At 48.1% G+C, this 13,371-nt stretch overlaps 1 protein-coding gene across 5 annotated transcripts in view; it reads right to left on the bottom strand.

Moving 5' to 3' along the window:
• Positions 1–6,464: 6,464 nt before the first annotated feature.
• Positions 6,465–13,371, bottom strand: part of dennd1a (DENN/MADD domain containing 1A) — a 215,850-nt gene continuing 208,943 nt past the window's right edge. For 3 of the 5 annotated variants that reach the window (XM_065017252.1, XM_065017253.1, XM_065017254.1), the window contains 3 exons: positions 11,359–11,496; positions 10,073–10,307; positions 6,465–9,854 (listed from right to left, as the gene is read on the bottom strand). In XM_065017252.1, coding sequence (XP_064873324.1) covers positions 8,745–9,854; positions 10,073–10,307; positions 11,359–11,496 — 1,483 coding nt within the window. In that variant the 3' untranslated portion in view covers positions 6,465–8,744. The remainder of the gene's footprint in view (positions 9,855–10,072; positions 10,308–11,358; positions 11,497–13,371) is intronic. The other 2 variants (XM_065017255.1, XM_065017256.1) reach the window with 1 other exon arrangement.

The following is a 13,371-nucleotide window of genomic DNA, read 5'->3' as shown; positions in this document are numbered from 1 at the left end:
GGGTAGTGGGGTTGGTTGGTAGAGAACTGACAGTTGGAGGAGTGGAGGTGGGCAGTGGGGGTTGGTTGGTAGAGAACTGACAGTTGGAGGAGTGGAGGTGGGCAGTGGGGGTTGGTTGGTAGAGAACTGACAGTTGGAGGAGTGGAGGTGGGCAGTGGGGGTTGGTTGGTAGAGAACTGACAGTTGGAGGAGTGGGGGTGGGCAGTGGGGGTTGGTTGGTAGAGAACTGACAGTTGGAGCATCCTGGTTGGGGGAGCCCAAGGACCAAAGGACAACCGCTCGTCTCCCACAGACGGAGAGGAGGCATATGCTCGAGGAGTGAGCATTGGGAAGATGGATGGACTTTTCTTTTTTAAGAAATACATAAACAGGGGGCACCACCTACCCACACCCTTACTAGAGTCTTGCAATTCTTGGTGAATGGTAGGGCAACAATCTTAAAGGGGGGGTTCAGTATTTTACAACTTTTACAACTAAAAGTTCAATGGTTCTGCACCGTTTAAGCAGCCTATGGGCCAAAAGCAATTGTAATCAACGGGTTGGTTTTCATTACAAAGCCACTTTAGTCACCACTAGAAAAAAATCTACCCGACAGACAATGTACTGCCTGTTGAAGACATGTCTGTCTCTTCCACCCCAGGAACTCTGCTCATAAGACTAATTTATCCTCCATGGTCACAATATGTGGAATTGTGGTACCACTACACACTCAAGGTTACACAGTTCTAGAACTGGCATTTTGGAGAATGAATTAATCCTTGTGAGACCTCGCTCTCTGTCGGACTCCACAATCCCTACCCCTTCCGAAATTGGAATGACTGATTTTCTTTTTGTGTGAAGAAGGCTATAGTTTGTATATTTTTGGTCGTTCAAACGTGTTAGATATTGTGTTTGATTTTAAGTTGACATTAAGCATGTTCACGTGCACAAAGGATGTTCTTCCACTCATTTTGTGTTAGATTTAACGCGGCATGCTCACTTCCGTTTTCAAATGGAGGATAACACAACGGGGCTTCTGAGCAGCTAGATTAGTGATGAAGCAACAGGATAGAAGTCTAAACAAACTGACCATGCAGATATGTGTGTTAAAGCCTGAGTATATTCAACTGTCCTTATTTGAAGATGTCAATCTCACCAAAAGCTGGGGTACTGTAAGTATGTGACTGGAAACAACGAAAGTAAGGCAAAGTGTCACTATGCCTTTATCTTCTTGTCACATTCTCAAACATCTTGTTATACTTGGACTTTGACTGTATTGTACAAAAAATGTTTCCTTAAAAGTGAAGCGCTTCACTGTTTCTTAATGCAAACATCAAGTCACAGCAAGACCCAACTGAAGAATAAGAGGAATGGGTTCCATCAAATCTTTAGCGAAAAGTAATGTGATACAAATATGAACTATATACTGAGAAAACACTGCTGTACTTTTATCCTAGTTCTTTTATATACTGAAGAAAATCTAAACTTTTGTCTCTTATTGTTGTAAATGATGTCAGAAATGGTTTGACAGTAGTTCTTTGCTGGGTTGTTCGAGATCTGCATTAGTTTCCACTGTCTTCACATTCTACTTTCAGTGACGCTGGACATTTCTTATGTTGATACAAGGTTTTGCATAGAAAGCAAGAGTTAAAAAATATGCAATAAAGACCGCACTGTATAGAGGATTCTACACAAACACAACCTTGTTGTTTTTGAACTGTAAATATGTGTTAAAAAAAAAATGTCGGGAGATTCTTATAATAAAAACACTGAGAAAACTGAGTCAACACCTTTCAATTATAAGGCGATGGATACTGTACCTCTAGTTGCTCGAGTGTCCCTTCAATTTATAGGAGCTTTTGGAGTTTGTTAGCATTAGCCTAGTGCAGCTGAGCCCAGCTTTGAGGAACAACGGCTGGTTCTGATTTGTGAGGGAAATACCTTACCTTTATATCTGTGTGTTGCAGCTCATAAGTTCTGAATATAAATGGTCAACATGCTAAAAGAATCTGCCCCCCCAAAAACACTGTAAACAAACATCCTGAGAAAGTAATTGATCTTTCTTAGAACCCAATTTATTAACACACAAGGTCCAAAAAAACACTACTAAGGGTCTTCAGAAGACACAATAGTTCCAGTCTTTGACTTCAGGGAATAGGGTGGTCAATAAGCAGATCACACTGCAGATCCAATGAGAGTGACAGACAGAAACATGGCTAGACAATAAGAGAATCAGTTCAACAACCAGCTAAAGAAGGGAATAAAAAGAAGCCAGGCAGTGATTGTGTGACTGTGTTCTTTATAATCGTGAGAGATATACAAACGAGAAAAACAAACAGAAAACAACTAAAAAGGAGGTGGAGGGGATGTGGAGGGAAGGGAAGGTGGAGGGGATGTGGAGGGGAGGTGGAGGGGATGTGGAGGGGATGTGGAGGGAAGGGAAGGTGGAGGGGATGTGGAGGGGATGTGGAGAGGGGAGGTGGAGGGGATGTGGGAGGGAAGGGAAGGTGGAGGGGATGTGGAGGGGAGGTGGAGAGGATGTGGAGGGAAGGAAGGTGGAGGGGATGTGGAGGGGATGTGGAGGGAAGGGAAGGTGGAGGGGATGTGGAGGGGATGTGGAGGGAAGGGAAGGTGGAGGGGATGTGGAGGGGATGTGGAGGGAAGGGAAGGTGGAGGGGATGTGGAGGGATGTGGAGGGAAGGGAAGGTGGAGGGGAGGTGGAGGGGATGTGGAGGGGATGTGGAGGGGATGTGGAGGGAAGGGAAGGTGGAGGGGAGGTGGAGGGGATGTGGAGGGGAGGTGGAGGGGATGTGGAGGGGATGTGGAGGGGATGTGGAGGGAAGGTGGAGGGGATGTGGAGGGAAGGTGGAGGGGATGTGGAGGGGATGGGAGGGATGTGGAGGGGAGGTGGAGGGGATGTGGAGGGGATGTGGAGGGGATGTGGAGGGGATGTGGAGGGAAGGTGGAGGGAGGTGGAGGGGATGTGGAGGGAGGTGGAGGGGATGTGGAGGGAAGGTGGAGGGGATGTGGAGGGGATGTGGAGGGAAGGTGGAGGGGATGTGGAGGGGATGTGGAGGGGATGTGGAGGGAAGGGAAGGTGGAGGGGAGGTGGAGGGGAGGTGGAGGGGATGTGGAGGGAAGGGAAGGTGGAGGGGATGTGGAGGGGATGTGGAGGGAAGGAAGGTGGGGAAGGTGGAGGGGATGTGGAGGGAAGGGAAGGTGGAGGGGATGTGGAGGGGATGTGGAGGGAAGGGAAGGTGGAGGGGAGGTGGAGGGGATGTGGAGGGGATGTGGAGGGGATGTGGAGGGAAGGGAAGGTGGAGGGGAGGTGGAGGGGATGTGGATGTGGAGGGATGTGGAGGGGATGTGGAGGGAAGGTGGAGGGGATGTGGAGGGAAGGTGGAGGGGATGTGGAGGGGATGTGGAGGGGATGTGGAGGGAAGGTGGAGGGGAGGTGGAGGGGATGTGGAGGGAGGTGGAGGGATGTGGAGGGGAGGTGGAGGGGATGTGGAGGGGATGTGGAGGGAGGTGGAGGGATGTGGAGGGGAGGTGGAGGGGATGTGGAGGGAGGTGGAGGGGATGTGGAGGGGATGTGGAGGGAAGGGAAGGTGGAGGGAATGGGATGTGGGGTGAAGGTGGGGTGGAGGAGGGAGGGAGGGGTTGTGGAGGGAAGAAGAGGTGGAGGGGATATGGAAGGGATATGGAGGGGAGGGTGGAAGGGATATGGAGGGGAAATGGAAGGGATATGGAGGGATATGGAGGGGATGTGGAAGGGATATGGAGGGGATATGGAGGGATGTGGAAGGGATGTGGAGGGAAGAAGAGGTGGAGGGGATATGGAGGGGATATGACAGTTGGGATGTGGAGGGGATATGGAGGGATGTGGAGGGGATATGGAGGGGATGTGGAGGGATATGGAGGGGATATGGAGGGGATGTGGAGGGGATATGGAGGGGATGTGGAGGGGATATGGAGGATGTGGAGGGATATGGAGGAGATGTGGAGGGGATATGGAGGAGATGTGGAGGGGATATGAAGGGGATGTGGAGGGAAGATACAGGGGATGTGGAGGGAAGATACAGGGGATGTGGACAGGGAATGTAGAGGGAAGATACAGGGGATGTAGAGGGAAGATACAGGGGATGTAGAGGGGGATGTAGAGGGAAGATACAGGGGATGTGGAGGGAAGATACAGGGGATGTAGAGGGAAGATACAGGGGATGTGGACAGGGGATGTAGAGGGAAGATACAGGGGATGTAGAGGGGGATGTAGAGGGATGATACAGGGGATGTAGAGGGAAGATACAGGGGATGTGGACAGGGGATGTAGAGGGAAGATACAGGGGATGTAGAGGGAAGATACAGGGGATGTGGACAGGGGATGTGGAGGGAAGATACAGGGGATGTGGAGGGAAGATACAGGGGATGTGGAGGGAAGATACAGGGGATGCGGACAGGGGATGTAGAGGGAAGATACAGGGGATGTAGAGGGAAGATACAGGGGATGTAGAGGGGGATGTAGAGGGATGATACAGGGGATGTAGAGGGAAGATACAGGGGATGTGGACAGGGGATGTAGAGGGAAGATACAGGGGATGTAGAGGGGGATGTAGAGGGAAGATACAGGGGATGTGGACAGGGGATGTAGAGGGAAGATACAGGGGATGTGGAGGGAAGATACAGGGGATGTGGAGGGAAGATACAGGGGATGCAGAGGGGACAGGGGATGTAGAGGGAAGATACAGGGGATGTGGACAGGGGATGTAGAGGGAAGATACAGGGGATGTAGAGGGAAGATACAGGGGATGTGGAGGGAAGATACAGGGGATGTGGACAGGGGATGTAGAGGGAAGATACAGGGGATGTAGAGGGGGATGTAGAGGGAAGATACAGGGGATGCGGACAGGGGATGTAGAGGGAAGATACAGGGGATGTAGAGGGGGATGTAGAGGGAAGATACAGGGGATGTAGAGGGGGATGTAGAGGGAAGATACAGGGGATGTAGAGGGAAGATACAGGGGATGTAGAGGGAAGATACAGGGGATGTAGAGGGAAGATACAGGGGATGTAGAGGGAAGATACAGGGGATGTGGACAGGGGATGTAGAGGGAAGATACAGGGGATGTAGAGGGAAGATACAGGGGATGTAGAGGGGGAGGGGGTGTGGAGGTATGGACACCATCTACATCAGCAATAAATAGACACACCAAGGACTTTTGCCCAACGTAGATATGGATTAAAACATAATGGAGTATCCTTGACGGTAAGGCAAAGACTGTTGTCACTGAATGTTCACTCATTCAATAAATACTGTGCTGCTGTCTTGACCAAAGTGTTAGAGTGAAATCTAATTTGCATTGCTCGGATTCTTAAACCACACTTCAAATGTATAGTCGATCAAAAGTTACCACAGCCCCTAAGAAAGGTGCATACAAACCATAGGGTTCCTTGAAAAGCGATATATAAATCCCATGTATGATTATTATTCAATGAATACTAGGGGTGAGTGCAGTACTAATGATTGTAGGCTCTGGTAAAATCAAGGTTTCTTATGAACACAATGAATACTAGGGGTGAGTGCAGTACTAATGATTGTAGGCTCTGGTAAAATCAAGGTTTCTTTGAACACAATGAATACTAACAGTACTAATGATTGTAGGCTCTGGTAAAATAGGTTTCTTATGAACACAATGAATACTAGGGGTGAGTGCAGTACTAATGATTGTAGGCTCTGAACACAATGAATAAAATCAAGGTTTCTTATGAACACAATGAATACTAGGGGTGAGTGCAGTACTAATGATTGTAGGCTCTGGTAAAATCAAGGTTTCTTATGAACACAATGAATACTAGGGGTGAGTGCAGTACTAATGATTGTAGGCTCTGGTAAAATCAAGGTTTCTTATGAACACAATGAATACTAGGGGTGAGTGCAGTACTAATGATTGTAGGCTCTGGTAAAATCAAGGTTTCTTATGAACACAATGAATACTCAAGGTTTCTTATGAACACAAGAATACTAGGGAGGCTCTGGTCAAGGTTTCTTATGAACACAATGAATACTAGGGGTGAGTGCAGTACTAATGATTGTAGGCTCTGGTAAAATCAAGGTTTCTTATGAACACAATGAATACTAGGGGTGAGTGCAGTACTAATGATTGTAGGCTCTGGTAAAATCAAGGTTTCTTATGAACACAATGAATACTAGGGTGCAGTACTAATGATTGTAGGCAGTACTAATGATTAGGGGTGAGGCTCTGGTAAAATCAAGGTTTCTTATGAACACAATGAATACTAGGGGTGAGTGCAGTACTAATGATTGTAGGCTCTGGTAAAATCAAGGTTTCTTATGAACACAATGAATACTTAGGGATGTCTAGATAGAGCCAGTTAAATATTGACAGCTAATCACTAATCACTTGTGAATTAGTTATCGCTAACTTGAGTAATGTATGACTAGCTAATCAACGTCACTAACACCGTGCTTCAGAGAAAAGTCTGTATTTTGGCTTTATTTTGCAAACCTTTTTGACAAAATCAATTAAAAAGGTCCATATTATAAATGCATATTGTAGTATTGGTGAATCATCGTCTAAAACTGGGGGAAATATTTTGCAAACCATTTCAGGATGGACTAAGGAAGACTTAAATGTCACTGAAGTTCTTGCTAACTCATTAGTCCCGTTCTCCATAAGCTGTTGTGACCAGAGAGGAGAAAAGCGCTAACTCTGAGGAGTTCCAAAAGATGAAACTTGACTTAATGTTTCTAGTATTAGCCGACACAGTACTTGATATCTCTTTAATCAATCATACACTGTACATTCTATTTTGTTCCCTCTACATACAAAGCAAGGACCAAGATGTGTTCCAATTAAATTTTCCACAGACATCATTTGACATGATTTTGCTCCACAGCCTTACTGTATCTTCCACCACACTGTTAGCCTTTAGCATTAGCATGTAGGAGTTCTCCCAAATGTTAGGCCCAATGACTCCATGAATGTGATTACCCACAAGGCGGTGGGGGTTTATTTGTAGCAGTTGTCGGGACAAACGTCCTATAGTGTCACAGACTAGTGTCGTCTTAGTTCTTGGTCTAGGTCCTGATTTGAGTCATTTCGGATCCAAACGGAAGCGCACTGGCAATCCGTTGCAATCGCAACTGACAACGGTAGCCATTTTGTCAGTACATACTTTACACTCTTGCACACATAGTAGCAGCACACTGAGCAAGCAGCCAGTGACTCAGTAGTAGATGATCACTGTCCTCAGACACAGAAAACATGATAACACTTAGAATAAGGCCAAAATCAACAAAGGGTTAGGGAATACATGGGATGAGTTTAAATAGCAAACATGATTGGTGCAACATGGTTGTTCTATCGTCCTCTCCTACTACATAGGAATTTACAATCATGGCATCTTAAAGTTTGACAAATGAATTAGCAAAAGTTTCACCTGAAAGATTGCTGTAACCGGCATAACGTAAACCAAGGTCCACAAACAACCCCGTTCAGTCAAAATGTTCTGGTGGATTTGCTTCAGTCAATGACAACGGTCCATTAGTTAGTCCAGGCAAACAAAATCATGTATAATTCGAGAGTTTCCTCTACAAACATGACGCCGCTGAACACATTGAGGGTGGACGGACTGCATGTTAGTGATGTGCCACAGATCGGACTAGAACACTGCTAAGCTGGGAAATCCACAAACTACTAGCTACTCTAATGATTAGCATTACCATCGTAGCAACAGACACGGCTCTGACAGTTTCTGAGACATGATGGCCTTTTGGTGCCGGGTCCCAGGATAGAGTCAAGATGTGTTTTAGAGGCCACACGCCTTCCAGTTTGAGCTAAGCTAACGTCTAAGTGAAGGCATTGAACACACACAGCTAACACCAAGGGATACTGTGCAAGAGCGTGCTAGCATGGGCTGTGCATGGTTGGCATATACAGCGTACTGAAAGAAGCAAGGCCAGGTTGAGAGTCCCATTCCAGACTGAAGGACGAGAGAGAGGAGAGAGAGGGGAGAGAGAGACATAGAGAGAGAGGAGAGAGAGATGAGAGAGAGAGAGGAGAGAGAGAGGAGGGGGAGAGAGAGAGAGAGAAACATAGAGAGAGGGAGAGAGGAGGGGGAGAGAGAGACAGGGAGAGAGACAGACAGAGAGAGAGGGAGAGACATAGAGAGAGAGGGAGAGACAGAGACGGAGAGAGAGAGAGAAACAGACAGAGAGAGAGGGAGAGAGGAGGGGGAGAGAGAGAGACAGAGAAAGAGGGAGACAGAGAGAGGGAGAGACAGAGAGAGACGGAGAGAGAGAAAGAGAAACAGAGACATAGAGAGAGAGGGAGAGAGGAGGGAGAGAGAGAGAGAGACAGAGAGAGAGAAACATAGAGAGGGAGAGAGAATGAGAGAGAGAGACAGACAGAGAATGAGAGAGAGAGGAGAGAGAGAGACAGAGAGAGATGGAGAGAGGAGGGGGAGAGAGGGAGAGAGAGAGAGAAACAGAGACAGAGAGAGACGGAGAGAGAGAGAAACATAGAGACAGAGAGAGACGGAGAGAGGAGGGGGAGAGAGAAAGAGTGAGGTGTGAACCCCGACATTTAGCAGAGGGGGAGACGGGGGAGAGGGGACAGCTTGGAACCTAGCCTCTTGATTGGTCGCCTGACACACAGACTCTGTTACTCATTGGTCAGCAGCATAAGCTGGTGCAGGGAAGAGGTGAATAAGACAACGCCCACACGTGGAAAGTAAGGAAAGGGGGGTTAGTCAAAAGTCTCCCATTTCCCCCGAAGGCCCTCCACCTTCTTTTTAGGTGGTGCAGCGGCCGGCTTAGCCATGGCCAGTAGGTCCCCAAAGGGATCCTGAGTCTCGTTGGAGTCCTCTGCAGTGTTGGGAGGCTTTGGCAGTACCCTAGTGGCGAGGCTAGGGGTGGGGACCGAGGGGGAGTCCAACAGGTTAGAGAGAGCATGGTGGCTGCCTGAGGAGGTAGGGGGAGGACCGCCATGATTGGGGAAGGCAGACCGCATGGATCCCATACCAGGAGGGAGGGTAGACCCCACGGGGGAGGACAGTCTGTAGAGCCCCAGCATTGTAGAAAGAGGGTGAGGAGGGTGACCATGGGGGGAGGCGTGGAAATAGGTGGAGGCGGGAGGCCCGTAGGCACGGCCGCCAAAGGGATTCCCCGCTACGGTGGGCGAGTAGTGTCTGTGGGTGGAGTAGCCGAGGGGCGGGGTGAAGGGGTTCAGGGGCATGTGTTGGTGGAAGGGGGGCAGGCTCTGAGGGTAGGGACGTGGCGGGAGAACAGGCCTGGAGGTTGGAGGTTCGGCACAGGACCGTGAGTCTGCTCCTTCCCCTGCCAAGGCTGGGGTGGTGGTGGTCTGGGCCGGGTTGTTCAGGGGGTCCAGGAGGCTGAGCAGGTCCACATCCTCCCCGTCATTGAAGTCCATCTTGGTGGGCTGCAGCATCAGGTCACCCCCCATCCCAAGGGCCTGCCGGAACTCCTGCCCCCCTGCTGTAGTGGTCCCACCATCCCCCACTACCCCCGGCTTGGTCCGGGGCTGGGGCACTGGTGGCGGACCCAAGACCTTACCTGGCTCTGGGGTTTTCCTCCCCTGGGGGCGGGGGATGGTGATGCACTCCCCTTGGCTGGGGGTGGTGAAGAGATCCGGCCGCTCGAGGACCCCGGGACCGAAGCTCTCTCGGCTAGGGGGCCGCAGCTCTTCCAGGTCAGGGGGGGGCACGGACAGGGGTCGGTCCCAATTCGGAGACACCCGGCCAGACATGGCCATATCATCCTGCCCATGCATGCTCCACATCTTGTTGTAGGGGTTGGAGTGCTTGAGGCCTGGAAGGGTGCCACTCAGGTCCATCCGCTACAGGGGAAAGAAACAAGAGAATAAAACAGCTGATAACCTGTACTATCAAATGCTATATAATGTAACATGAGTATAGATAATGGACCACAGAAGTCTAACAATTTTTTGAACCGGCTCGTGGGCTGTTTTTGGCATGCAAACGGGGAGTTTCAGACCCCTGAAATCCATTTTTGATCCAGGTCTGTAGCCACCCTGTCCCACGTGTCCTCTGGTACCTGGTAGATTAATTTCTGCTGCTCCTGGGGGTCTTTGGGTGTGCGGAGGTCCTCCAGGCTCTTGGCCAGGCTGAGTTGCTGTCCCTCAGGCTCGTCCAAGCAGCTGAACATGTTCCCCAGCAGGTTGATATCAGCAAACTTCTCCATCACTGGGCTGGGCGGGGCTGTGTAGGAGGGGCCGCTGATGGGCTCCTCCCCCTCCTCCGCCTCTTTCAGGGAGCGGTAAGGAGGCGGCCTGTCGGACAAATTATTTAATTAGTTACATGCATGTGTGCAAGGCTGCACGCACAGTTGCACATAATTAATATTGTCACATTCAGTACAGTAAACTGTTGACAGGGGTGGGCAATTCCAGTCCTCTGGGGCCTGATTAATTGATTAACGGAGGCAAAACTGTGACACCAATCATGATCTTCAGTTTAGGGATGGAGAAAAAGTGTGACACCAATCAAACCCCCGAGGACTGGAGTTACCCACCCCTGTGAGCAGGTACACTGTTACAGTCCCAGCACATAGATACGATTATTAAAGGAAAGATTCAACCATTTTGAATGTTATATAATTTCTGTGCATATCGGAGCAATGTTCTATCGATTCTCAGGGTCATGTCATGTTTTCATGTGTACCTGAGCTTACTGCCGTTCAAGCAGGCAGAAATACAGTGCCTTGCGAAAGTATTCGGCCCCCTTGAACTTTGCGACCTTTTGCCACATTTCAGGCTTCAAACATAAAGATATAAAACTGTATTTTTTGGTGAAGAATCAACAACAAGTGGGATACAATCATGAAGTGGAACAACATTTATTGGATATTAAGCCTGAAATGTGGCAAAAGGTCGCAAAGTTCAAGGGGGCCGAATACTTTCGCAAGGCACTGTACATCCTACATCATATGATGCAAACGGATTATGCTGTATTCCTGCCTGCTTGAACAGCAATCTGTCTCTACACACGCTGTTGCTACACTTGCTGTCGCTACACTTGCTGTCTCTACACTTGCCTGACTGAGGCCTGCTTTGTTTTGCTTCAGGATAAGCTATTATTGCAGCAGATTTTAATGTGTGCTGGCAATGGAGCCAAAAATCATTTGAGAGATGAACCACAAAACATAATGCAGACAGCAGAAAGAGATCGTGTTCAGCCAATCAGAAAACAATCAAAGAAAAAACATTGGAAGAGTTGCGGATCAGCTGCCCAATCATGCATCGAGCCAGACAGAGATAAGCCAATCAAAGAAGCACTACACAATGAAGTGAGTGCATTATCATAGGTAGAAGTGCAGCGTACAGGGGTGACCATTCGAAGGGGGCAGAGAAGAGAAAGTTCTCAGGGAAGCTGGCAATGGAGTGGTCTTCGTGCTGCAGCTCGTCGCCTGATGAGTCCTCGGACAGAAAGACTGTGTAGTGACGTGTGGGACGGCCACCACTGGGGGAGGTAGATAAGCATAGGCAGAGAGAGAAAGAAAGGGAATGACAGTGATAGAAAAGGAAGGAGAGATAAAGAGATATCCCATATCCCACACAGAGCAGCGAGAGAGAGAGAGAGAGAGGATGGAGAGAGAGAGGATGGAGAGAGAGAGAGAGGGTGGGGAGAGAGAGAGAGAGAGAGAGATGGCGAGGTAGAGAGAGAGAGAGAGAGAGAGAGAGAGAGAGAGAGAGAGAGGGAGAGAGAGAGAGGATGGAGAGAGAGAGAGGATGGAGAGAGAGAGAGAGAGAGAGAGAGAGAGAGAGAGGATGGGGAGGAGAGAGAGAGAGAGAGGAGAGAGAGAGAGAGAGAGAGAGAGAGAGAGAGAGAGAGAGAGAGAGAGAATGGAGAGAGAGAGAGAGAGAGAGGATGGGGAGAGAGAGAGAGAGAGAGAGAGAGAGAGAGGATGGAGAGAGAGAGAGAGAGAGGATGGAGAGAGAGAGAGGATGGCGAGAGAGAGAGAGACAAAGAGAAAGAAAATTGAATCATTTTTTGTATATCAGATGATTTTGTGTGAAAGGTTATCTTTAAAAAATAATTTATGTATGACTGAAAGATATAGAACAGAACACTTGAATTTGATTGAATGATTTATTTGTTTTTCAATAAGGTGTGAGAAATGGAGAGATGATTGAAAAAGACTGAAAGAGAGAAATCTTAGTCTTGGCCTGTGACATATTTTTCTTCATTGGTAACAGACCAATCCAACAACTTATTTTCATAGGCCACAAGAGGGCAGCAAACAAATGTAGACTTCACCAAACACGAGTCTGAGTGTCGTCTGTGGGTCTTCAATCAAGTGGTTTTAACTTTTAACCAATCAGCATTCAGGATTAGACCCACGCATTGTATAAAAAAAAAACAAATAAGCATTCCCACAACCTTTGAATAACACACTTAGATTGTTACAGCTTTGTTAATCTAGTGGCCAAGTCCAGCCTAAAAACTCCATGAATATTTGATTGAACCTTTCTCACAGTTAAATCACAAACACACTATGAACTGAAAACACTGGAAACCCCGAGGTGTAATGTATTGAGAATAGTTGGCTAACTCCCAATGGTTAGCTTCATGCTACTCTACACCCCAGGAGACTGTGAAATTGGCTAAACTCCCAACGGTTAGCTTCATGCTACTCTACACCTCAGGAGACTGTGAAATTGGCTAACTCCCAATGGTTAGCTTCATGCTACTCTACACCTCAGGAGACTGTGAAATTGGCTAACTCCCAATGGTTAGCTTCATGCTACTCTACACCTCAGGAGACTGTGAAATTGGCTAACTCCCAATGGTTAGCTTCATGCTACTCTACACCTCAGGAGACTGTGAAATTGGCTAACTCCCAATGGTTAGCTTTATGCTACTCTACACCTCAGGAGACTGTGAAATTGGCTAACTCCCAATGGTTAGCTTCATGCCACACTAGCCCTCAGAAGCTCTCATACAAGCTTCTGGGACTGTGGGGCTGAGTACCAACATAAATAGAGGGTTTCCAGGGATATCATGGTATGTATCTGCATACATTATACTGCGGCTAATATGTGCATTTCTGGTAGTGAGTATGTAGATGAAGTGTTTGTGTATGTGTCAATAACATGGTAGTGGGTATAGTTGCAAGTTCTTCATTATTAGTATAGGACGGGGTTCTCCAACTTCAGTCCAAAATAATCAATTAATTGTGTTCTTCCTTTTTGGATTTCTGCAGGGCTTGAGCAAAAGCCTGCACATCCAGTATCTATCAGCACTGGAGCTGGAGAACCCTGTCCAAATGAAAACTAAAACAATTTGTTGTCGTTGCAGACCTCAGTAAGTGTGTAGCTTATTAGGAACTAGGTG

Source organism: Oncorhynchus nerka, linkage group LG4 (assembly GCF_034236695.1).
Source record: "Oncorhynchus nerka isolate Pitt River linkage group LG4, Oner_Uvic_2.0, whole genome shotgun sequence".
NCBI classification, from domain to species: Eukaryota; Metazoa; Chordata; class Actinopteri; order Salmoniformes; family Salmonidae; genus Oncorhynchus; species Oncorhynchus nerka.
This window is presented reverse-complemented; position numbering and strand designations above follow the sequence as displayed.